The sequence below is a fragment of the Pyxicephalus adspersus genome, chromosome 8 (genome assembly GCF_032062135.1).
Source record: "Pyxicephalus adspersus chromosome 8, UCB_Pads_2.0, whole genome shotgun sequence".
NCBI classification, from domain to species: domain Eukaryota; kingdom Metazoa; phylum Chordata; class Amphibia; order Anura; family Pyxicephalidae; genus Pyxicephalus; species Pyxicephalus adspersus.
Window position 1 is genome coordinate 11854666 of NC_092865.1, and position 27674 is coordinate 11882339.

A 27674-nucleotide genomic window follows, 5' to 3' on the forward strand; every position below is an offset into this window, starting at 1 on the left:
TATTATTATCATCTGGAATTTATATAGCTCCAACATATAGAACAGCACTTTACAAGTCCAAGTCCATAGTCAAGTCACTAATTGTGTTCAGAAGAGCTCACAATCTAATACCCTTGCTATATTCATATATCACAGCCTAAGGACCATTTATTGGATTGGAGGTTAAAATCTGGCAAGTGGATTAGGCAAGATAATAGAAAGTATTGCTGAATATGCCAGCCAGGAATCCAAAATTTTAAGAAGGGGCATCCTGAACTAATATAGGTTTCCTTCAACAATCTGACATAATCAAATCTCTTTAATGTTGTGTACACTGTAACTCAAAATACTATTAGGAATAAAACTTTGTATAATCCCCTCTTTTTTTTTTTTTGTATGGAAGGAATGGAGCTGTTTGAAGAGGCCCTGCGCCGGTGGGAGCAAGCACTTAGTTTCCGGAATAGGCAAGCTGAAGACGAGGCCAACTGTAGTTCTATCCGACTGGGTGCAGGGGACGCTATTGCCGAGGAAAATGTAGAGGTAAGGCTTTAACCCATGGCACACTCTGCTGATGCTTCTGTAATACGTGCAGTAAAACTTTTCCCAGAACCTTGTCAAATTCTAAAAACAAGAAATCAACACAAATCTAATTTACTGCAATAAGTATTTGCCGTTTGCCCATTATCAATATCCTGTGCAGTGTTATATTGAGCGGGAAATAAATATGTTACAGGTCCGCTTATCTAGAATCTAGTACATCAAGCCAACACCCTGATACTAGTATATAAAATTGGAGAGAAATTAGAATATTGGCTGCCTTAGATGGAGGCTCAGGTCTGTAGTCTGGTGGGGGCCTTTGAGAGTAAATGTAAATTTTCAGAACATGGATGACAACTTTCAGTACTTCTCCGCCACCTAGACATAAAGGTTCCAACCTCATTAGAGTGTTCTACTCCTTGGACATTCCAACCTTTCCAAGCCCTACTATGGTTAAACTGGAATCCATGTAAATGTCTGTACTTCTCCTGAGGAAGCCTAGTCAGCGAAACGTGTCGGAAAACCGAGACTACTGGAAACATATGACTTAAAATTATTGGTGGACTATAGAAGGACCCATAAAAGGGACCAACAGTTTTATGAACAGTAGGTATAGGGTAGGTGCAATGAATGGTGTAAACTGTAAACTTAACCAATATTTGGAAATGTTATTTTCTTGATAGCATTAATCCAGATGAAGCATTAATACACATGAAGTTCAAAATATGTCTACATAAAGTTTGTATTTTCTGTAACTTCAACATTGAATACAATATAATTTTATTCTAAGCCAAAAACACCCGCTTACTTCATTCTTTTTTTCTGTCCTCTCTAATTTTGTATACCAGTGTTGTAATGAATAAGCCGGTGGAATAATGTTTGGCTTGCCTCTACTCATCATCTGTTAATGATATTTTCCGATTAGGATAAAGGATGGTACATGGAGGCAAGCAATCTAGGTGATGAATATTTTATGATATTAGCACATTTTTAACAATTAATATTTTCTCAGGATATTATAAGTGCTGAGTTCATCCATAAACTGGAAGCCTTACTGCAACGTGCCTATCGCCTTCAAGAGGAGTTTCAGGCCTCGTTTGGGGCATCCGATCCAGCGTCATTGGCTAATGACATTGGTAAGTAATCATGACATATATTTGCAGTTCAAGTTTGTATTATTATGTTATAATATTTATATAGCTCTTTACAAAGTCCATAGTCATGTCACTAACTGTCCTTTAAAGGGGCTCACAAACTAATATCCCTACCATTAGGTAAATATGGGGAAAGCTAATTAACCTAACTGCATGTTTTTGAGATGTGAAAGGGAAACCCATGCAAACACGTGGAGAACCTGCAAACTCCATGGGGATAGTGTCCTGGTCGAGATTCGAACCTGGGACCTAGCACTGCAAAGGCTAGGGTGCTAACCTCTAAGCCATCATGCTTTTCATGTTTTAATATAAAGTGACAAATATACAAAAAAGTTTTTAAAAAGTCTTTGGTATTTACACATTAAAGTTTGTAACCCAATTTGCAAAACATTTTAACATTCATGTAAATGTTTTATATTCTAATTCACAGTGACACCTGCAACCTGCTGGCTTCAACTGTCACTGTGCCATGGCGGCAGTTTTATTTGTAAACCATGCTGATTGGTTCCCCGTTTTGATGCACCAGTGATTTTTGATACCAGTGCAGTTTGAGAGCTACTAGGAAGCTCCTCATTTTTAAATCGATTGCAGATATTTGTATGTCAGTGTAATTACAGGAAAAAATTGAAAATCAGACATTTATTGTACATCTCCACTATACATACATTTCCTGATCCCCACCCTGGCAAGTGCAACTGCCAAAAACGCACTTGGCTGCTAATATCTTGACACACATTGCTTATAATGGAATGGAATTGCAAGAAATGGTGTCAGCTGTCTGGCTGCCTTTTGGTAAAGAACTGAATCCTTATGACTCTTTTCATCCCCACCATGTTCAGGTGAATTGTTTTGAATCCTAAGAAAGAACTGGAAGAACTTGTTGAGATAACACCGAAAGGGTGTCAAAAACTTTCCATCTGTAGGCAGCTTACAGGGAGCAAGGGATAATTCATAAAGAGAATGTGGGGAAGCTCCTTAAATATATCACCCCTACTGTGTCAGGTGATAGAGTTCATAAATAATAATATTCTCCAGTTGGATATGAAGCTGTTTTCCTGGAGTTCCCCTTTAGTCCTAATACCAGCCAGATAATAAACAGAATTAGGAAGCTGCAGCGATCTCATTTATCATTTTTGTAGCGGCACAGTAGAGCATCCGGAGATGATGTACTGGATTCTGGAAAGTGTTAATTCGGCCTTCTCTGCCAGCTGAAATGTTTAGTCTGTGAGACCAGTAATGTGTTTCTGAGAGATGTAAAGTGGGTGAATCAGAGTGACCTGACATCTGATGACTGCGCCGTGTAAGCTGCGTATCGCAGCAGCCGACAGAAATAGAGCTGACTATCGGGAACACGAGTGCTTTATAATGAGAACATCGGTATGATTTAGGTGAAAGTTTAAAATAAATCTGAACGTGTTTAGAGGAATGTGTTCCATTATATGTGCCTGTTCTGTATCTGTGAAATATATTTGTGGACTTAAGCCAAAATGAAAAAGTTTTAAAGTAGAACTTTCAGCAAAAAAACCCCAAAAATTACAGTAAACTTTACAGGTGTCAAGACGTTAATCCCTCCACAAACTGAGTTTGGTAGGTCCTGCGTCGTCCTGGCTTCCTTCTTCTTTCTGGCATGGACTGGATAGCGGGCACAGCCACCTTCTTTCTTCTGGCTTCTTCGTTCATCGTGCGATCTCACACTGCGCAGGTGTCTTCTCGAAAATGTAAAAACAAAATATTTTACTGTGCTTGTGTAGTGGTGTTTGTTTTTCAATGCAGCACTGCTGGTCTCTTCCAGTTTTTGATCCACTTCTTGTCTACATGTACTCCTTCCAGTGTCACCTGCACATCTTTCTTTGCTGCAGCTTGCTGATCGTGATGATGGGTACCCACGCCTGCACCATGTGTCAGCACAGCTACCTGTAGTCTCCATTAAATAACTTAAAAGCGCTGTATAGACCTCAGATAGATGTCAGATTTCTGTCAACGGAATTGATCTTTTGTGATGGCCTTCAACTTTGATTACAGTACGTATTTGCCATGGTATCATTTTGATAAGCTTATGGAAAGTTGCAACATTTATTTCCATTTAAAATTGCGTTTACCCAAAGATCTTGTATTGATGATTGGAGAGTTGGACCCCTATATAAAGTCATCTCCGGCCTATCCCAAAGACTCTCAATGGGGTTAAGGTCTGGACTCTGGTGGTGGCAAATCTGTGCCACCCTGAACCACTCCTGACATTGTCATCTTGAAATATGTCCTTGTCATCCATTCATTGATCGAGAAACCTGATCATTTTGTATATTCAGGGAGTACATAATGTTGGTGAACCCCTAAACCTGACCAACTGAAGTAACATCAGCTTGTAGCACTGCCCCCACAGGCACCCCAGATTGTAGCACTGCCCCCACAGACACCCCAGGTTGTAGCACTGCCCCCAGAGGCGCCCCAAATTGTAGCACTGCCCCCACAGGCACCCCAGATTGTAGCACTGACCCCAGAGGCACCCGAGATGGTAGAACTGTCCCATAGGCACCCCAGATTGTAGCACTGCCCCCACAGGCCCCCCCTAGATTGTAGTGCTGCCCCCGCAGGCACCCCAGATTGTAGCACTGCCCCCACAGGCACCCCTAGAACACTGGGAAAATGTTTTTGACCAGGCAATATATTTAGTGTGTAGGTTAATGTTTGTTTTTTCTTAGAAACAGATTTATTTTGAGAAATGTCATGTAACAGCTAGTTAATATTCATCTGATCTTGTTAATATTCCTCTGATCTTGATCTGATCTTGTTCAAAAGATGGTATGAACTTGAGACCTGTGTCCAGCACAGCTGGTCCTCCGTATCTATAACTTGGCTTGCATTAGCCCCACAATGAAGAACCTTGCAAAGCACCACCGCAGTCCATGGGAAAGGGGGAAAAGGCTTCCTTCCCTTCCAGAAGGATCATGAATGATGTGAAAATAGCATCAGAACGTCCATTGATTAGTCAGGACATTTTCTAGCAGATGCTTGTGAATTATTAATTGGTTTAGCACATGCTGGTATTGAAGTGTTTGCTCACGTGTGTGTGTATGTGTGTCGGGGAGGGAGGATAAACTGTCCAGGTCCTCTTAAAATCCTAGCAGCTGACAACATATCCTATAAATAGTTTAAGATAGATCTGACGCATCTGCTTCAGACGGTGGAGTTATATGTATTCTTAGCCCACACATAGGAGGAGAGTCAGTCTAAACCTATTAATATTCTGGCAGACTGAGAAAATCATATGAATATAGAATGCATAAGCATAGATTACAACTGGTACATAAAAAAAAGAAGGTATGGTCAGTAAAAACCAGAGATATAGGCATCTGAGGTTTGACCTGGTCCTAAAACTAGGCCCTGGTCTGTTAATTTTTCTGGGCAGCCACGTTCGCAAAAAAAAATTCTCATCACAATAAAAGTGTAGAGAATATGGAGATGGGGACAATGGGCCAATTTTGACTTTCAAAAGCAAAATCAGATTTTCTATATAACCCCAGACACCTGTTTCGCTAAATGTACTTATGGTTTTGATTTGGTTTTACTGATGACACCCCCTGCCTTTGTAATGTTTGATCATGCTTAAAAAACTGCAAGCACAGTGAATGTCAATAGTTTGCTGTCCATTGAAGGTCTGGAATTTGATTTATGAATCACATGGAGTGAGTCATAATGCAGGAAGAGGCAAGACTTGATCTTCATTGGGCGCAGAGGTCAAGACCCAACTTACAGCTTGAGTCTAGAATCCAAAGGGGACATCACAGGGATCAAGCTGAAGACCAACACATGTTTTGTAGCAACCACAAGGTGCCGATACTTCAGCATTATTGTTGCTTTAGAAATCTTTTAGGTTGGCTCAGATTTATTTTAATGTCAACCATTGTGTTTCTATCTAAAATCAACATTTATTGAAATTTACATTCTACAGTCTAGCCCCATCGGTCCTCGTACTGTCTGAACCAAATAATGACCAAATCATTAACTAGGAGGTCAATCAGCCACAGTTAAAGGAGCCTACCCTAGGCTTCCACGTTTTCAGTAGAGCAGACACGCCATGATGGACGGTCCATCGCGGATCTGTTCGACCTAATATCTGTCCTCATTGGTTACAGCCATTCTAGCAAAATAGCAAAGTGTTGCACTTCATCATCATGAATTCATCCTTTGATGCTTTTGAATTATTTTTTGTAATACATGGTTATCTAAGCAAATGTCCAGTTGAATGCATGCTTCTTCTGTTATGGGCTTTCAGCTTAAAATGGAATACAGCCCCAGTGTAAGCCGATGTTCCCTTTGCTGTTTGGCCTTTCCATTGCACCCTTGAATAAGTTTATATATTGCAGTCACATTTTGAAGGCCAGGTTTTCAGTCAAGGGTCGAACAACTATCTCTGTAGTCCATCTGAAAAGACATTTTTGGCAGACAAAAATATTAGGCAATTTCATGACTTGCATCAGACCACATACTGTTTTCAAATTGAAAGATCCATTTTAAACCCTTACAGATTGGCAGAAATCTCTTCTTCTCACTTTTTTACCAAGGTTTTCCTGATACTCCTGCTTTACTCTTTCAGCCACGTGCTGTAATATTCCTCTCTTTTCTTAGAAGAACTAGTCACTGAATTTTATATTCTGATCACATCATTTATATAAAGCGATCTGTATGTGAAGCACGCACCAGTAACCACAGCCTCAAATCTGATTCCCCAAGTCACTGCAGTTTTTTGCTACCAGAGACCCTTAAGTTAATTTTAGGCTCAAGATGGCCTCCTGCCACCTCCCCGTCTCCCACCTGCTACAGTTTCTCAGGCACATGTGGCCCGGCTGCCGCTCAGTCCAGGGACACATGTGTAAATGCAATTGTTTACTACACAGCCTTGGTGATAGAAAACACGTCATTGTCAGCAGTTTACTCAAAGTCACGTTGTAATTAATATAGCTCGCTCCATGCTATTTATATTTTCCTTTGTGACTCCATGTTCTTTTTCAGGCGTCGGTTCTCCCCCTCTTTCTTTGTTTTATCTCTGCCTTTCACTCTCTGCCTTATTGATTATCTCTGGCTCCCCAGACCATCTCAGGTTCCTCCTGAGGTCCTTGGGTATCCCTTGCAGTATTTGTTGCAATATTCTGAAAATATTGAATTGTGGAAAGATTCACGTTAATTATTTGTTTGCTTTTTTGAAGCAGTGATGAAAAAAATAGCCAAATATAGCCATGTAGAACTGTGACTGCTTGAAACCAATTTTTTATTTCAGTACAAATTATATGTGTCCTAGACTCATATCAAAAGAGATTTTTACTGCCAAAGTTTTTTTTCAATTTGTCTCAATAATGCCAACACAGCATTGGGCATGGTGGAAGCAGTGGCATTACAAAGTACTAATTTACACTACATTGATGTCTGCTTCTCTGGTTTAGAACCCCTGTCAAAAAAGGTATGGGTGTGCATTAGGAAAAAGGAGAGAGACCTAAGAACAGGAAATTGGCAAAGCGTGAGAATAGATGAGGACAAGAAACAGCCCACCCACTTTTTATCTTAGTATGCCCTTAATTGTGAAATATTACCAGTTTACCCAGCTTAAGTTTTAATATTTTACCAGTATTACCAGTAATTTATAGTGTTACTCAGTCTAATAACTAATAGTTAAATTACTGGTAAAATATTAAATTTTATTACCAGTATTACTCATCCAATTTCCAACGATCTACCCAGTATAGTTGCTAATAGTTTACCCAATATTTCCCAGTCTATAAGTCTACCCAGTAATACACAGTCCTACCTAATTTTAACAGTCTACCCAGTATTACCCAGTCCAATTTCCAATAGTCTACCCATCATTACTCAGTCCATTTTCCAACAGTCTACCAAATAAAACCCAGTCCAATTTGCAATATTTACCCAGTATTACCCAGTCTAAAAAGTAAAGATAACAGAGACTGTTGATCCAGGGAACAATCAAATACCTTATGGAATCAGGAAGGAATTTTTTTTCCCTGTTGGAGCTAATTGTACCAGGGTTTTTTTTTTGCCTTCCTCTGGACCAACTATGACCAACTATATATAGAGTTTTATATCTGGGATATGCTTATTTCCCTTGTGGTTGAACTTGATGGACTTTTTTCAACCTGACTTAATATATAACTATGTAACCCAGTCTAATTTCCAACACTCTTTTTTGTCATATAACTACCAATCTACCCAATGTTACCCAAATCAAATTTCCAACAGTCTACCAAGTATTACCCGGCCTGTATTCAGACAGTCGTCTCAGTATTGAACAATCTAATTTCCAACAGACTACCGGTTTAACTTCCAACAATATACTCAGTATCACCCAGTCTAACTTCAGATAGTCTACCCAGTATTAGGTAGATAGATAGACTGACAAATGATTTTCTGTATTTGTAGCTTGTCTTTTCATGAGAATTATTATTTGACAAAGAAATACATTTTTCAATAATGGGGTTGGCAAAAAATAAACATTTCTTTACAATGGTTGATTAACATTTTAACTGAAAAAATAATTTAAATTTTTGTATAGATTTTAATTGATTGAAATGTTTTTTTAATTGAACCTATAACCTAAAAACATTGAATCACATATGGCCACCTTCATAGTGATCAGGTTGTTGGGATCTTATACACTGAACTTTATTATGCTGCAAAATAGAAATTATGTCATTGGTGACCCAAAGCTGGTGCCGCATAACTCAACTTCTACACATAACTTTTGTTGTTTCTTTAGACTTATGGTCTACGGTCAGTAGTAGTACTTAAGCTGTCCTTGCTTACTGAGTCAGTATATTTTTTGACAAACTGTAAACCAGATGACCAATAGACAAAACATAGATCATGATGTAGTAAATTGTAACATTGCAACTAGTAAATAAAGAGTTTTGCGGTAAATCAATGTGAAGGAAAACAGTGGGCTGCGTTCCCATTGGCTATTGATGGTTGTGCCCCTCACAACCACCAGCAATGGGAATGCTGCCCACTGGTTACATTGGTTACCAATGGTGACAAACCCTGTTGCTATGTAAACAAGTGGAGCGAGCAGAAGCTGCATTGGTTTATCTGCTTCTGTAGCAGTGGCAGGAGTAATAGAAATAAAAGGTAACAGAGATTAATGCTGCAGATGTGAAAAAATGCATGATTAGTTTTGCTTTAAATATCACCATACTGCTTTCATAAGATGCCTTATGCTAGGCCCAGAGACGGCATCGTTTCTGTGTTTGTTTCTGTGCTTTTCTGTAACAAGAATGAATGCACCATGTGGCTGGTGGAAGTTGCTGGCCGAGGGTTGTACATGGCTTACTGGAAAAAAAGCCAATGTAGTGGTGTCCACTCTCAGTAATAGTGATCCCCCAAGACTAAAAGGACTGAAATCCCATAAATGAAAAAGGAGAGCAAGGGAAAGTAAAACTGGGGATGAAAGGTTTAGATTAAATAGGGTTGTTAGTGTGCCATTGGGGAGATTTTCTTTTACTTCTTGTGTGTTGTTACAATATTAAGATGACAGGCTTCACACAAAACAAATTGGATTTTTCCTTTATCCCTGATCTTGTCTTGTTTTCAAAAGCACAATGGTACCCTTATAAAAAAAAAAATATATATATATTTTTCACAATGGCAGGCCCTCGATCCATCTACAAACCAAGCCTAGCGAGTCCTGTGCTGGCTCCGCTTTCCTCTTCTCTCCATTCCACCACCTCCATCTTCGTTCTGTCTTCTGGGTTCTTCACAGGTCACCTGATCTTGCACTGCACGTGCGTGTTTTCTGCACTTTTTTTTTTTGTTACAATTTGGGAAAGCTCCTGATGATGCATGCTAGATTTTGGGCATGTGCAGAAGGAGCAGCACACAGATACATACCTCACATATCCCAGGAGGCTGTGGGTTTCCCCTTCAGTCTTTACTAAAACATAAAGAAACGTTTGGGCATTAGATACACTTTAAAGCTACCTTTCCCAACCTTTTTAACATGGGGGAACCCTTGGAATAACTTTCAGGTCTTCCCTTCTAAATTGATATATATCCACAACTCACAGTACATTAGTGGGGGTCATTGGGAAGAATCTCACCCTTACAGATAGCTAAAAAGATTATTGGAGTTATCTAAAGCAGTGGTCGCCAACCTTTTTAGTTCCGTGGACCACTAAAATCACCGGCACTTGACCACGCATGCGCGGGGAGCTGGGTGTCAATCAAAGGGGGAGAAACCTCCCCCATAGTGATGCCATTGTGATGTAGCCCCACCCATTCTCCCATCGCAGATCTAAGCCTGCGATGGGAGAATGGGCGGGGTATCTCCAGGGACACAGCCTGCCCATTCCCTGCGCCTGGGATCTGTACGGGGACGTTTTCCGTGCGTCCCTCCAGCGGTGTCCTTCGCCTGACCCTGCTCAGTGGTGCACCGGCCAGAGCCATGTACGGGGAGCCATGTCTCTCTCAAAGGGGAAGAAATTTTCCCAGAGTGATGTGATGATGCCAGAACCCGCCCTCTTGCCATCGCAGGCTCAGACCTGCATGCATCCTGGGGGGACAGTAGCACAGGGCTGTGACTGTGTGGGACATGATCAGCGGGGTCAGAAGGACCCTGCTGGGGGGTGCACCAGCCAGGTGATTTTTCTGCAGACCACCAAAATATTCACTGCTTGTGTTTTTCTTCATTTGCCATTGAGCTGGCTATGCTTGTGAGGTTAGTTTGATTTTCCCATCCCTCTACAAGCTACAATAAATAATAAGTAAGTAGTTTTCATCAGAAAACCTATAGAACTTTTTACTTTGTGGAGTTGGTTTTCCCAAAACATAAATGGTTAATGGGACATAAAAATTGTCCCAGACAAAGGTTTTAAGTACAGACATATGTTCAATGTCCCTCCCTCTGTAGGAGTTGAAGGGTCATCATCCACCAGCTGACCAAGCAAGTCTATTGAGATATAAAGGCTGAACATGTGCACCTGGTCTCCTTCTGTGGCAGTAGCACAGATGGATTGTTAACCTAAAAACAAAAGTTCATTGAAGATTTAAAAAGTCTATTGGTCTTTTAAGTTTATTGGTCTTTTAAAACCCAACTCCAGCGCTAGGTCCCAGATTTGAATCTTGGCCAGGACGCGAAGTTTGTATGTTCTCTCTCTGGGTTCTCTTCTTGTTCTCTTGTTCTCTTCTCTGGGTGGGCTCTGGGTACTCCAATTCCTCCCACATCCAAAAAACATGTAATGAGATTAACTGGCTTCCACTCAAATACATTTCCTTAGACTGGGGTAATGACATATGACTATGGTAGGAACATTAGATTGTGAGCCTATTTGAGTGATATGACAATATCTGTAAAGCTCTGCATAATATATTAGCCCTATATAAATACTAGTTATTATTAATAACTCCAACCATGGATGAAAATTGGTGGATTGGCTCCTCAAGTGATGAAATAGTTTGAGTCTCTCTCTCCACCCAATGTCCAGGACCGCCATCAGAAATTTCTAGCCCCCATAATAGATAACCAACCCTACCAACTCAGTTTTAGGTGAAGTTTGTTACATTGCAATACCACATCCCCAATTATATTCTATTCCTTTTTTTTGCACATTACCTCCAAAGTGCATCCTGAGGGGGATTTTCCAGGTACCTTTATATAATTACACGTTCCATTTAATATTTTAAAAACACAATTTATTCAAAAAGAAAAATATCTAAAAATCAGACCATCCATTACAATCATTTCAGTGATATCAGATTGACATAAACATGAAAATTTATTTTTCGTTATCAATAGAACAAACAATTCAGCTCCATTCTTGACACGTTTCGCCGATGAGGCTTCTTCAGAAGAACATTATTTAAGAGCCAAACACAAAGGAAAGAAAACAGTTTTTTATAAATGGCATCAATCAAACAATCTGATAATTGTAATGATTGTAATCAACGGTCTGATTTTTAGATATGTATCTTTTTGAATAAATTGTGTTTTTAAAGTATTTAATAGAAAGTATAATTATACAAAGGTACCTGACAAATCCCATTAAAGATGCACTTTAGAGGAATTGTGCAAAAAAAAAAAAAAGGAACACAGGCTAGATAAGCTCGCTGGGCCCTCATCCCCCATGTCTAAAAGTTCCATTATTGCAATGTCAAGCTCTCTTGATCGGGTCCCGGTACAGAAGTACCCCTTGTCCCCAACCTGATCATGTCACTCCTCTGTATCCTGGCTCCAAAAGTCTCTAACCAGCATGATTGGAAAAAATGGGATTTTGTTTTTATCATGACCGCTAATTAAGCAGATAGCAGGAAATTATGGGATGGTATGACGGTTGTGTACCCTTCAGGATTACCCCAGCCCTAAGTAAATCCACCAACATGACCCACCCATTTTTTACTCTTGGGCATCTCTTTTGCAAAGATCAAATTTTTGGTTAAAATAAAGCCCAACTTCAGCTGAATGTTGCAAAGTTTGATCCTTTTTAAGTCTGATCTTATGCACCCCAGTGGTGGTTTCATGGCTTTCCTCAGGGAAGGTTTTCTGATGGTGACAACTTTGCACAATACCTTTATATTGTAAGTAGAAATGGCCAATTGTCTTCTTTGGGAGCCTGTGTAAGGGTGAATATTGCAAAGTTGCACAGCTGGGAAAACAGACCAGGGTGTTGTTCCTCCATATAGAGAAGTGTCTCCATAGGGACCTTTAAAAGTGTGATCACCATGAGGATTTGAAAAGACTAAAAATACCTTTTGGAAATAAAAAAACTTGCTGAAGCTCATATATGCTCACCAAATGCTTTGGTTTACATATACTTGAAGAATCCATTAGGGAGCCAGTGACCCAATGACCAGCCCCGAAAGTTCTTCCAAACATATGTTGATAGAACCTTTCATTTACATAAACATCACACAAAAAGTTTGGTTTTCCATGTAATATGCTTAACAGATGAGACCTAATGGGAACACTTGTTATAAGAAATTGGATATCGTATCAAGGTTTGTACACCGCAAATGTACAAGCAGTTATGAGTTTTGATATATGAATCGTGGACTCATTCTGTGGCCCTTCAAGTCAGCATGTCCTTAGTAACCTGTCATTTCGGAGGAGTTCTGGTTTCCATGGCTGGCAGAGGTAGCACAGACTTTGCTTTTGTAATGTCTGAAGTTTAGACATGTTGATATATAACACTGTTCTTTCAGAGCTGGTCTCAGGACTCCAGATGGTGGAAGTGATCCAACAGGTCAGAATCGTTCAATTAGTTCACCATACAAGTCCATGAAAACCAAGGAATAAAAGTTTGCTTTGTGTACAGGAAGCAAGCTGATTTATACTACTGGTTTAATAATTTTAGAAATATTCATCAAATTGAAAACTAAGATTGTTTGTATGAGTCAGTTGAGTGGGCTAAATTCTAATCTTAAAAGAATTCCTGAAGGAACTTTATGCTGGAAGTCATAAGTCAGTTTTGTAAATGGAGTATGTTGGCCAGCTTATTGTCATCTCCAGCCAGACAGCTACCCACATTACCTACATTAAGGAACATAGATCGGAAATTTTCAACCTGCCAAAGTCCTGCTCGTATAATGGTGAACCACTTGCCATTGTTATGCTGCACGGGGCTTATATAGGTGTTGGGACTCTGGCACTGTACTTTATCCTGCATGCTCTTTAGACTACATTACTCTCTGGTTATATCTGGCCCGAGCTATATCATTAACCTTCTCCTCCTGTTCACAGTAGGGACATCAAGTTGTAGACTAATTTCAGCTCTTACATTAAAGTTATATCGACCCAGCCTAAAATGTTTCCAACAATACAGAGGATGCCTGCAAACATCTGTTAGATACATATTGTAGTGGAGATCAGATATTTACTTTCCACTGGTCCCCAACATTTTCCCTGATAAAAGCAAAATAGATTTGCCACACCATTTATAATTCAAGGAACAGAATACTTTTTACAAAAAAATGTCATAAATAGTTAAAATGAGTTAAAAAAGTTAAAAATCACTTTTCAAAAAATTCACTTTTCCTCTGAGGCTACACTAACTGGAAATGTGCTGCACTCTATATGTAATTTTGTTTATGTAGTAAAGCAAGAGTGATGATCCTCCTTTACCTTTTGGAGTCTGGCTTTCTGCTGGGAGTTATCCCACAAGGCTGGACATGGTATGGACCATCTAGACCCATCAAAGCCAGAACTAAGTTGTGATATCCCTAAGGTGAGAAGTACAGATCCTTATATTGTTACAGTCTTATGGGAGTATCTATGCTTGTGTTGTCTTTCATTGGAGCGTGGAAGTTTATTTTCTATAATGCCCTCTATACATTCCTTTGAGCACAGCTGAGCTACTTTGACCTGTGCATAGGCTCCCACTTCTTACCCTCCTTAAAACGTACCTAAACTCAGAATTTTTACTTTACATAAAAGGGTAGACAACCCTTTTATTTAAAGAAAAAATTTTGTTTGTTTTTTTTTTTTTTTTTTTTTTTTTTAGCCCAAAACCCTTTTTTTATTTTTTAATTAAGGGTGCAGCACCCCCTCCCCTTAATTCTTGATCTCCTCGGCGATCAAGAACGAATAAGAGCGCAGATCCTCCCGGGATACCTACGTCACACATCCCCGGAGGCTCTTGTTTGCTCTTTCATCAATAGAAAAAAAAAATGCTGATCTCACACAAAGAGAGGAGAAGATGTCGCTGCCTAGTGCTCCCTCTGTGCTGGACTGAACAGATACTGGGACGACGAGTTGGGAGTGAAATGGGTTAGAGACGAAAGGGGTAATATAGGCAGTATGTTTTAACAATTGTACAATATGCATTATGTTATGAGGGTCCTGTGTACTATACTTGATACCTGGGTACTTTTTGGTGCCCCCTCCACCATCCAGATATGACGTGGGGGGGGGGGGGGGGTGTTAAGCCTTTGGTAATGTTTTCCTTAATAATTGTCTTAATAAAGGTTTTTTTTTGATTGTTGATATCTCGTTATCCTCTAAAGCAGTGGTCGCCAACGTTTTGGGTCCCGTGGACCACTAAAATTTCCGGCTCCTGATCGCGCATGTGCGGGGAGCCGGGTGTCAATCAAAAGGGGAGAAACCTCCTCCAAAGTGACGTCACCATGACATAACCCTTCCCACTCTCCCATCACAGATCTGAGCCTGTGATGGGCGAACAGGTAGGTTGTGTCCAGGGACACAGCCCGCCCACTTCCCTGAGCCTGGGATTTGTACAAGGAACATGGTATGCAGCTCTGGCTGGTGCGCCCCGCCAGTGGGGTCCTTCTCCTGACCCCTTGTGGGTGCACGGGCTAGAGCCGCTGACCGCTGCTCTAAAGAAGCCAAAAGGTGAAATGCATCAGTATTCAAGACTTTTATTGCATGATGTTAAGCACATGAACATAACCTAAGTGCTATTTTTATCTTGATAGCGGAACCTTGTATAGATTTGATGTGACAATAATGAATCATTGTTTCATTCTAGAAAACCCTGCTTTCTTGAACCCATCTTTGACAGGTGTTCAAATACCACTTGTTTTCTGCTCCCCAGGGTTTGGCTAGGCTAAAAACTTGGTTATTTATCAATAGGGGGGAGTGTATCTCCAAGTATACCCCTTGTTTTTTAAAAGGTATTGAGTGGTTTACATAGTACCTATAAAGTCCTATATTGTCTCTTGTATTATGTAGTGGAGCATGATATAGGAACCCACAGGGTTTTATTGTATGTTTTGCCAGACTGTAATTACTTGTTTCAGAACAACTGTCTTTGATACACGTTGTCCTACAGCTTGTCCTATGATGAATGCAGCAGCCTGTTTAGTGCCACCTTGGACTTAGCTCTTGTCCATGTTTTGATTCAGTGATCGTCGCTCTGCAGCCCTGCAAGGCACCACACAAGCTTACTTACCAAAAAGTCCTTACCAACGACCTGGCAAGGATGTCCCCATTTACTCATATACTTCCAGGAGTCCTGAAGATAATGGTAAAGGCGATTTAGAAGCAAGGCTGTGTGGCACCTGGGGGGACTGTTGAGTGAAGGTCTCTGAATGGAAGTGTTGGCATTTTACTGATGAAATACAGCTTATTTTAGGCCAGCTCAGTTTCATTATTCACAAACTTGTATCCCAACAGCTGTTAGAAGGCCTGTTGAGTGTGTTTTAGATGCATTATGTGCATCATTATTGTTGGGGGTTCCAACAAAATTTGTGATACCTTGAGTTTCTTGGTAACACACATTCATAAAATGCACATATTTAACACACTAGTTAACTGGTCTTTATAAGGTTTGGTATCTAAGATTAGTAGCAATTACCAGGTAATAAAGATAATAGATTTGCATCCTGATTACCTGTCGCTGTAAGTGATTTATCTTCATTGTAGATGACGATGCGGAAATCACATTCATGGACAACGAAGGTGATTTTGGCACAAGAGACACTCTGAGCATGGCTTCGCCTGATTCTTTCTGCTCAGCTATGGAGGTAAACAACATTTTATACAATACCCTTTCAATTAGATTATTTTTGCTTATGTTTCCTTTTATTGCTGTGAATGTATATTTTTGTTAACAAATAAAAAAAAGCTCGAGTTTTGGGAGGTGAAAAGTGCAGAAATAGGGAGAAAAAGGGGCTGTCTTAAAAAACCTGAGTTTGCTGTTTAATTTAGGAATGAATTGTTCCATAGTGTCTGCAGCTACAGCAAGGATTTGGTTTATTGCTTCAAAGCTTTGCTTAAATAACCATGTGGCATATTCACAGGTAGAAACCATACATAAACACAATTACTGATATCTGCCTCTCCCTTTGAAGTACAGCAGATATCATAATTGGAACCCCTGCCTAGGATGTCCAGATACAGAGATCTGGCCATTGCCGCTTTGTGCCCCTCTATCAAATAAAAGGTAGAAGGAATGGGGGGTCTTTTAATCGCCAAGGATGAGGCAATGGCAGTCTATGACTCTGATTTCAGGAGCAGCTCTCTAACTAGCATAATCTTCACACACGGCCCCTGGAAGGGTAGACGGGAAATTATGTCACTATTATTTCCAACATTTCCTAACCAAACTATTCAACCTCTCCCTTTAAATACCCCTCAGCTTTTAAACATGCCATAATTCTCCCTATCCTAAAGAAACCCTCACTGGACCCCTCCCTACCCTCCAACTACCGTCCTATCTCCCTTCTCCCATATGTCTCCAAACTTCTTGAACGCCTTGTCTACAAAAGACTCACCCATTACCTGAGCACCAACTCTCTCCTTGACCCCCTTCAGTCTGGTTTTAGAGCTGCCCACTCCACTGAAACAGCCCTTACTAAAGTGACCAATGACCTCATCAGAGCTAAGTCTCAAGGCAACTTTTCCCTGCTCCTTCTCCTTGATCTTTGCTTATGACACTGTTGATCACCCCCTTCTAATACAAATCATGCACTCCATTGGTATCAGTGACACTGCTCTGTCTTGGTTTGCTTCCTTTAAAGTTTCTTTCAATGGTAACTCCTCCTCACCTACTCTCCTCCCTGTTGGTGTTCCCCAAGGGTCAGTCCTTGGACCGGTTCTCCTTTCTCTGTACACCTCCTCTCTCGGTAGTCTCATATCCTCCTTTGTCTTACAGTACCATCTGTATGCTGATGACACTCAAATCTATCTGTCCACCCCTTACCTGTCTCCCTCAGTCCTGTATAAGGTCTCATGCTGCCTGTCAGCCATCTCATCATGGATGTCTGACCGATTCCTGAAACTCAACCTGGATAAAACAGAACTCATCATCTTCCCCCCCTCAAATTCCAAATCTCCCCGACATCTATCTAACTGTTAACAACACTGGTATTCGGCCCTCCCCTCAGGCACGTTGTCTTGGTGTCACCTTTGACTCTGTCCTCTCATTTACCCCCCATACTCAGAACATTTCCAAGTCCTGTCACTTTCACCTACGCAACATCTCAAAAATCCGCCCCTACCTGTCCCCTGAGACCACTAAACTCCTTGTACATGCTCCTATCATCTCTCGTCTGGACTACTGTAACCTCCTCCTCTCTGGTATTCCACTCTCCTTTACAATGTAGTATAAATGCTGCAGCCAGACTCATCCATCCTTCCCACCGCTCCTCTTCCGCTGCATCTCTTTGCAGATCTCTACATTGGCTTTCACCTTAGAATCAAATTCAAGGTCCTGTGCTTTGCCTTCAAATCCCTCCACAGTTATTGTCCCACTTACATTTCTGACTTGGTAAAAAAAATACTCCCCCAGCCGCTCTTTCCGCTCCACCAATGACCTGCTAATGACTTCCTCACTCATAACCTAATCACACGCACGGATACAAGACTTCTCTAGAGCTGCTCCAACTCCCTGGAATGGTCTTCCTCGTCCTATTCGGCTTGCTCCTACTTTCTGCTAATTTAAAAGAGCTCTCAAAACCCATTTTTTCAAACTTGCCTACCCATCTTCTTTTGTCTTTTGAAACCATCACTACTTCCCACCACTACGTATCCCCCTCCTATTGTGTGTAAATTCCCCCACCTATGAGATTGTAAGCTCTTGAGGGCAGGGTCCTCTCCTCCTGTATCACTGTCTGTATTAGTCTGTCATTTGCAACTCCTATTTAATGTAAAGCACTGCGTAATATGTTGGCGCTATAAAAAACCTGTTTAATAATAAAGTGTCAGCAGTGGGTAGATCTCAGCGTCCATACATCTTCAGTTGGGGGTCCAATTTGTATGTGCTTTTGTATAGATTACTGTTCTTTTCTGCAATAGTACAGGTATCTATTAGGAACGAGGGCCAATGCTTTACATCTTAATGATTTACAGAAGGTGGGGTTAATATTACCACATAGAGATGTGCAGATGGGCATAATCTATAGCAGCTTCTGCTTAACATTCTTATGGTGGTAAGGAAGTTGTAATTCCTTCTTCCATTTGTCTGATCGTTAGTTCCTCCATGTGTCTGAGTTGTAGTCGCCTGGACCAGCCCAGTATTGGCATTCCTGCAATGTCTACTCAATAATAATAATAGACTGTTCCACTAGACTAACAATACTATAAAATGTATATAGAATTAGCGTGAAATGTGACCCTTTACATACTCTCCCTTCCTTCCACTCTCAGGATTTCTAGGAATTTTTAGAGAAAGCATTTGCTGAACAATTCAGCTGTCACTGAGTGGCTGAAACTCTCCAAATACCACTATACATCTTCCAGAATGCAAACTGGGCTGTCTTGAGGCAGCACTAAGAATATTTCATTATGAAAGGGCATTTTTAAGGTTCCAAATTTTAAAGGACACTTTCTGTGGAAATATAAGGTAATAGATTGGCTGCTCTGTCCCCATTCTGCCTGCTATTGGTCTATACAGTCAAAGTTTAGTCCTTGGGTTTGTCGCCACTATAGCCTACTCTGTGCAAAGTGCCATTGTCTTCCAATAATTCCTGGATACTTACCCATCTTTGTTCTCTCACCCACCTCCTTTCTCCATTTAAGCCCTTCCTGTGTTACCCTAACAGCAGGACAGAGGGAAGCTTGTGACTTTCAACGTTTGATGGTACTTGGGCTTGAGCAGCCAACAACTACAAAATGTTGGCTTACCCAGGTTCAAGTTCTACATTAGAAAGCTAGAAATGGAATATGGGTTAGTGAGCATGTCTTGCCGGGAGCAGGTTGGGTTATCAGGAGGCAATGCCACTTTGCCATAACTGGACAGTTGGCAGTATGTCATTAATGGAGTTTTCCCTTAAACTGAACTTACCAGACATATTGACCAGTCAACAGTATATGACCATTCTGTTTGCAGTTAACCTATATGAAACGATTTTCTTGTACCTTCCGAAACTCGTTTCACTATATTACCATAGCTGACACCTTGTGGGGTCTGCTGTCAGGTAGGACAACCTCTGTAAGCTCTCTTTAAATCTACTCCTTTAGACAAAGTTTTTTCCATTTGGTTAAATCTCAAGAATGTCTGTTGTATATACAGGGAAAATATTCGTCCCCTATTTTGACAAATTAGTGTATAGCCTCTAACATAAACATCAGATGCTTATATGTTGCTAGTTTCAGAAACGTCCGCCAAGAGTCTGTAGCGGGATGGAGATTGGAGATCAGACATAAATATTCCACAAGTCTGTGTTGCTGGTTTATGAAATGATATAAATCACTGACAAGGCCAGGATATGCAGGAGTACACGAAATAAATGTCCCATTACATCCAGTCTTTGTGTCCTTCTCTGGGACATTTCCTGTTACATTTCCTGTCTGATATCCGGTGTTAGGCTGACCACAATGCTGTATAAAGAGGGTTATAAGATGATTTTCTACTTCTGGGGTTACTTTTACATGGTAAAGTACATTTATCAAATCAGAAAAGGAGAAATCTCAGGAAAATTTAGTTATTTTAAGGGAAGTGGTCATGGAAAAAATATGAATATTCAGTTTTAAATTATTATATTTTGTGCAGTGTAGTTAATGAAAAATATATTATTTCTCTGTGTACTGATTTTGTTAGAAATACTGTACATGCTGTACTGTGTGATGTAGGGAACACAAGGGAACACATCATGGATGTCCAGTGACAACAGTCCAACTCATTTCCGGGACTATAACTTTCACCTTCACTAGGGCTTAAATGCTGCTGCTTTGAATAAAGTGTTGAACACATAAGGGTAAAAGTGAGTTAATTCAATAAATTGGATTTCATTTCAAATGCATACTTAAAGCAGAACTAAATCCCATTGCCATGTGGGTGCAGCCATCTTCTCCTTTCTTTTCTTCTGCATCCTGATCTGTGGCTATCTTGATTGGCTTGGCTGGGATGATGTAGGTGCACGGGAGTTCATTCAGTCCCAGCATCTGCAAGGGAAGCCATGATTGCTAGGTTTTCCAGGCAACAAACAAACAGTTTTGACAGATGAGTGGAGATCAGGCAGATAACAATACTTATTCTCTCCATTGGAGAGTCTTGTGCTCTCGCCCACCTTTATGTATTCTACTTACTCCTATGTCCTTCTCCATAATGTGCAATAAAGAAATCCATCTTGGAGGGTAGGAATTGTTTATATTGGGCACATGGGGAGTTGGCAATTATAAAAACCAAATACTAAACACCAAACACTGGGGTGGAATGACTCTTTGGCCCTGATTTATTAAAGCTCTCCTAGGCTGGAGAGAATACACTTTCATCAGTAAAGCTGGGTGATCCAGCAAACCTGGAATGGATCTGGTCCAGGATTGAAAACATTTGCTAAAAAATAGCTTGCCTTTTAGGAAATCCATTACAGGTTTGCTGGATTACCCAGCTTCACTGATGAAAGTGTATTCTCTCCAGCCTTGGAGAACTTTAATAAATCAGGGTCTTATTGTTAGTCTTAGTTAAAATTTTGCTCTGGTCAAAGTACCTTATTTTACCAAGTTCTTGTCTGTATATGACGCATAGCCAATGGGCAACCCATCAGTTGTAGAACTGCTTGTATCACAAATGCCGTGATGTTGGGGTACCTAACACTGAGTTGTTCTGTCATTGTAGCTGGCAGATCATCGGGATCTGCAGGAAGGAAATGGCCTTCAGTCACTCTACCAATGTTCTTTGTATCAAGAAGCAATGCACCTCTCTGAGGAAGGGAGTATTCCCTGCAGGGCACTCAGGTAAGGGTGACACAATCAGTGATTTGTGACAAGTTTACTTTCACTTATAGTTCTTGATCTGCTATTTCTGAGCCAACCAGAACTAGGTAAAATGCCTGTAAAGACCAAACTACAGAACCAGATATATGTCCAGCAAACAATACCATGCCCTTTAGATAGTTGCCCCATTTGGAAAGATGTCTCCATGTAATAAATTTCCCTCACTTTTTTGGGGGGAAAAAAACAGAAGAAAAAAACATAAATGTAACCATGACACCTATTAAAAAAAACCTCAAGTGTTGAAATTTAGACGTGATTTTACAGTCAAGACATAAATGGAGTCTGTAAAGATGTGTGCAATATCTGTTGGTGTTTTGCCACAAATGACCATAAAATTAGCCATTTGAAACTTTTCCTTCAATTGTGGAGTTGGGTCTACCTGACTATGCTACAGTTGACTACCTTTGGCTGGCTCGTTAAGGTTCATACCACAATCTCTTTGTTCCTTTAGTATGTCCAGATGAATACTTACTGTATTTTTTTTTAACAGTTTCCCTAAATATTAGTAAGATTATTCAATGTAAAGCTTACAGTTATTGGCTAGCATCTTCTTTTTGTCCATCAGGTTTTTGATATAGTGAAGATCATTCTTTGTTACCTTCCCACTACATCTTCATCCTAGACCTGCTTTACAAAATAATTTTCACAGTAAACATGGAAGTGCCAGCTGTAAAATTAACGTAAAAAGGGCAAAAACAAAAATCTGCCATTATCAGTTTTTATATTTCATGAATATAATTCTTGCAGGACAGAACTTCTGGAATGTGGAGGCGACAGTGACTTTCTTGCCAAGCTCCACTGCATCCGTCAGGCCTTCCAGGTAATTTTGGCATTTACACCATAATTGATGTGTTTGTGAAATGAATAAACTTAAAGGTCCAAACAAGCCATAGCTAAGATTGTCCTTCTTGGGAGTATATCACTCACTTTCTGTTTCAATGTTCTCCCCAAACCCTCTTAGCTGGGTGCACCACCCGGCGCTTATCAGTAGCCACCCGGCTGTTTTTTGGTGAATATAAAAGTTAGGTCACAATACAGGGGTTGCCATCCACCTACAGCTTCCTCACAGAAGGCTGAAACAAACATCTGGGAGGAACACCACTCTTTTGTCACAGAAATTGACACTATAATACAAGGTAACACCAAGACAGAAAGTTGGGGAAATCTCTATGATAAGGACACGGCAGTTAAAACTCAATACCTGCTGATTTGTCAGAAATCCAACTTGTCCCTAACTTCCTTTCTGTGTTGCGAAAACAGTACCTTTGCCTTTGCACTGAAATCACAACTAGCACTTTAAGCTCTGCCTGCTGGACTACAGAACTCTGCCTATGCCCACCCCTTTTTATTTCTTTCCATGCATACATGGATTTATTTCCCAGCAAAAGAATGCTGCATTCCCACACATCCTATGTAGGGAAAAAAACTCTTGGTAGTTCTAGGGGCATGGCTAGGTCAGCAGGAAATGAGCTCCCAACAGTTGCCCCTGAAAGAATTTTACTAGCCTGGCGGTGTTGGAACAAGTATGCCAAGTCAAAATAAGTCAGAGGTCCACATTTGCATACCAGTTCCAGGTCAGTGATATCAAGAAGAAATCAGTACATGAGACCTCCATATTTTCCTTCAGGTTTGCTTTCAAAGCAGTGATATGTGATCTGCATTATTATTATTTAAGTTGTGTTTCTTTTATTGTTGTTGTTGTTATTATTATTAATAATAATAATAATATACAGTATTTATATAGTTATATTTATATACTTTATATGAACAGAAATCCAATGTATTTATACTTCAGTATTTAAAAGGAAAGATGCATGGATACAAAAGAGGATTACTGGAGAGCATTGAGTTTTCTATATCATGAAGTAGGGAAAGAACATATGGGACAAAGGCCTATTGTGCATGGACAAATGTAACAAAATCTGTTTGCTGTATGTTATTTGGAAGGTCAGTGGTGGTTCCTCTTATCTCCTTTATATTTATTTTTAGATGATCCTTTCAAAAACTGACTACAGGAAGTTTTTGATAGAAGCTGGTAGAAAAATTTTGTCAACGCTCATTGTCAGAGCAAAAAAGGTAAGACTTTCTGCATAGGCTAATGCATATTTTATTCCTGGAACAAATATATGTTTCTCCCCCCTTTGAGGGACACAGAAAGTCTATAACCTGCAGGATATACCGCTACTTACAGAAGGATTGGACACTGGCAAACACTGCCCCCCTTATGTCTCCAGTCAATCACTGTTTTCTATACTTTACTGTGGCATCCCTACACTACCAGCTTACGGCCTTGGTTTTCAGGTTTTTGTCTGTGCCTTGGGTGTTCACATGGGCTTTGGCCCCTTTTATACTCCCACAGTGATCTCATGGATTCCATGTTGTGGGATACTTAGACAAGCTGTTGAGAAAACAGTTTGCACAGGCTTTGTTGCTTTTCTAGATTGGTGGCTCAGGATTCTGTCTCTTGAATTGAGGAAGTTCTTTCCTCTTGTCCTTTGGAAGATTCCCACAATGTAGGCCAATCTGTCAGGCTTGGGAGATATCCTGTCCTTGCAGTGGACGTCATCCAAGGAGTCTGGTCTTGAAATCAACATCCTGGACCTTTAAGATATTTGGCTGTCTTTACAGCAGTGGTCCCCAACTATTTGGAGCTCCCAGACCACTAAATGCACTGACTCTGTAACTTCCCCCAGAGTGATGTCATGATGCCAGAACCCACCCACTCTCCCATCGTAGGTCTGAGCCATCCAGAGACACAACCCTCTATCCCCCTAAGCCTACGATGGGTACTGGAGACGTGGTTCGTGGCTCTGGCCAGTACTCCCCCCCCCCCCCCAAGCGGGGTCCACCGGCCATAGAAGTGGCCCACCTGTCAGACGGCCGTGGCCTTGGGAACCCCTGCTCTACAGCACTACAGCTCTACCATACTACTGGAGGCTCATTTGATCCAGGTTCAGCCAGATAATGTGGCAGCAGCGATGTACATCAACCGTCAGGAAATTGTACAGAGGCAAGAGGAAGTAGATCTGTTCCTGTGCTGGGCAGAACTTTATGTCCTAACCTTGTACATTTAGTACAGCGTTTTAAACCTGGCACTGCCAGCAGCTAGGGAAAAGGTCCCTACACTAGGAGATGTTGAGAACATGGTGGAACATGATTCTAAAGACCATATGCTTAGAAGATGGCCTGTTAGAAAAGAATGGGACAAGCAGCTGGTGCACCCTTTTCGGGTCCAGGATGACAAATAGGGAAATGGCCTTTCTAAAAGGTGTAGTAGTCAACTAACAGACACTCATATTTTGAACCACCCCTGATCGTGTTTCAGACCCCACTGCAGGAAGAAGAGGATTTATCCAAAAGAGAAACTTCTGAGGATAAACCCCTCTATGACTTAAACCAAGTTTACCTTCAGTATCCAATGATAGACCTTGTGGAAAGTTGGCTTCTTAGCTTTAAGCATTATTGGAATTAGAGACTTAGAGATGCCCCTCTTTATTTAAACTTGAGCTTCACCACCATGCCAATAGAGCCAGAGACCATGAAGCAGGATGATAAATCATCCCTAAAGACAGCAGAGTATTTTGATCCAGATTCAATCAGATAATTTGGCAGCAGTGGGGTACATTACATATTAGGAAATCTTTCAGCAGCAAAAGAGGTATACCTGTTCCTGTGCTGGGCAAAACTTAACGTCCTGGCATTGTACATTTCATACAGAGTTTTTAGGCTGGAGGAGAGGTACCTACACCCGGAGATGTTGAGGACTTCTGCTGCAGGTCCCTGCACCTCTAGAGCCCATCTGTGAGGAACTGGACTAGGTTAGTGTTCCACATCTGCATGAAAATAAGGAATAGGTTTCAGAGGAGGAAGACATTTTGCACTAATCCCACAGAGGCAGCAGCGAATTTATTGGTTCCACCAAAGGATCCTTGTGTGATTCTTTCTAAATCACAACTAAAAATAATTAAAAAATAGAAAAGCAACCAATTAGATTTCACTTTTATTCTTAGAATCCTAAGAAGTTTGAGGACTCCTATGATGAAATGATGTATTTCTTGGAGCAGCCAGAGCCCTGGGCACATACAGAGATGGAATTGTTCTCTCGGGGGGTAAGTAATGTGCAGTCTTTTGTGTTATATATAGCCAATAAGACATCTCACAATATACAGTAACAGGTTTCCAAAAAAAGCTCCACTTCTCACTTTTAATTGTTGGTTTTGCCTACACAACTACAAAAACACATTTGAGAAATATTTTTTTTCAGTAAAAAAATGTTAAAATGATACAAGTTTTACAATTCTGATAATGTGTTCAATGTGCCTACAGGTGAGAAATATGAACTTCTATGACATTTTCCTGGACTTTATTGTAATAGATTCCTTAGAAGATCTGGAAAATCCACCCTTATCTATACAGAATGTTGTGAAAAACCGTTGGCTAAACTCCTCCTTTAAGGAAACAGTGAGTAGTTGCCAAATTTAGGAGCACGTCAGCGGTGTCTGTAAATAATCACTGATAGCGCCATTGCCTGCCCAAGTAAGGAAGTCACCATAGAGATAAGAAGTGATAAAAAGCTTTCATATCGCCTCTGCTGTTTGCTTCGACCTAACCGTGAGCTGTCAGCACATATACTGCTATTCACTGGTTGTAGATCTGCAATTTAGAAGAGAGTTTGGTTAGGCCTGGGGTTCTGGAGTGTTCGAAGCAGCGTGGTTAGTGTCGTCCAAATATATGCTTGAATAAGAACTTCCACCTATACAATAAAATTTAAAAAAAGAAAGTAGGAAAAATGTTAGATGCATCCAAATTAAAAGACATACTAACTCTTCCATTCAGCCCAGCAAAATATTGCATGGCCATTTTGTTTTCTGGCACCAAATTTTACCTATACTTTGCCCAGTTCCCATTATGATGATCAAGCACAAATGTCCACCAGCACCTGCCAACCAACACGTGTGCATCAGCAGCTACCACCCCACACATGTGCACCCTTTGTTTTAGCTTGGAAATATTAGTGGCTGGAGCTCAATCCAGGTGAGTAGCCTGTGGGTAGCCAGCTCTTGTTGCTGTATTTTCTTGTACTCCCCTACATTATTTAGTATTACTACCACTATAAGTTCAGTTTCCTGTTGTTGTTTTGAATATCCACTTATCTCTACAGAATGTGTGGACCAAACTGGTATTTTAAGTTTCGGTGTATGCTGAACAGTGAAACCCCCTGGCAGTTCCTTTGATTTTCCTTGGGCTCTGTTGGTATGATCCATGTGCCAAGCTCCTGGGTCTTTGAACCTTCTGTGCCCAATATAACAGACTCCCACCGCCCCATTCAGTCCTTAAACTGTTGTACCCATTATAAAGTGATTGCCACCATCCTTGTGCTTAGGTCCTGGGTCTTCACACCTGCTGTGCCAACTATGAGGGACTCCCACATCCCTGTCCTATATTCCCAGGTCTGTACACTAGATGTGCCCATTATGAGCTGTTCTTACAATTTCTTTGCTGAGTTCCCAGATCTGTGCTTTTTTATGAAGGGTTCCTTGTTGGATTTATTATCCATTTTGTATTGTGGAGAATGTAACAGAAGGAGCTGGAACACACAGTGGTGGGCAGGAACATCCAAAACTTCCAGGTGGATGGAAACAGAGTTGGAATTAGCAGGGAGATTTGGTAGTTGGATTATTCCAGACATAAGGGGCTGGCACAGTCCATTGGTGAACTTTGATCTTCACAACCTTCAGGATTGGTAAGGCAAGGCAAACAAAGCTGAATAAGTGGACAAGCATACACCTCCTATTAGTAAACCTGCACTGTTTGATTTATTAATGATAGAATATCCTGAATATTCTGGCGCACTTACTGCCCTGCAATTCAGACTACAAGTAGAAACAAAAGCAGAGAAAGGCTTCTGCAGTGAATACAAATACATGAGATTTCTTTATCCTTACATTGCAGTTCTGAGTCCTTATTTGGGCAAATTACAGAGAATGACTAAACTATTTCTAGTTTGGCACATCAGAAAGTCATAAAAAAAAAGAAAATATCATATGGCTCCTTCCACATTCCATTATTTTCCATTGGAATGATGTGCCGAGGATTTAAAGTGCTCGGTCTGGCACAGAATTCTCTGCAACAGAAGCAGCTAAATGCAAAACATCCAAGTCAAGCAAACAGAGAAATATACAGCTCTGTGCTTGTCTGAGGTCCAGACTGATGGGTTTAATTACCCAGCAGACTGTTTATTCCATCAAACCAGATCCTGTCTGCTTTGGGTCACGGGATCTCTGAGAGCGATCACTTAACAAAGCCATTTAATGGAAGATAATGCTGACGTCCCT

At 40.6% G+C, this 27674-nt stretch overlaps 1 protein-coding gene across 3 annotated transcripts in view; it reads left to right on the forward strand.

Annotated features, from left to right (window-relative positions):
* Nucleotides 1–27674, forward strand: part of MIGA1 (mitoguardin 1) — a 52604-nt gene that overhangs the window by 13467 nt on the left and 11463 nt on the right. For 2 of the 3 annotated variants that reach the window (XM_072419522.1, XM_072419521.1), the window contains exons 6-13: nucleotides 383–519; nucleotides 1529–1652; nucleotides 16048–16148; nucleotides 21182–21300; nucleotides 22087–22159; nucleotides 23329–23415; nucleotides 25350–25448; nucleotides 25666–25800. In XM_072419522.1, coding sequence (XP_072275623.1) covers nucleotides 383–519; nucleotides 1529–1652; nucleotides 16048–16148; nucleotides 21182–21300; nucleotides 22087–22159; nucleotides 23329–23415; nucleotides 25350–25448; nucleotides 25666–25800 — 875 coding nt within the window. Of the gene's footprint in view, nucleotides 1–382; nucleotides 520–1528; nucleotides 1653–16047; nucleotides 16149–21181; nucleotides 21301–22086; nucleotides 22160–23328; nucleotides 23416–25349; nucleotides 25449–25665; nucleotides 26324–27674 lie in introns of those variants that run through there. The other variant, XM_072419523.1, reaches the window with a different exon arrangement.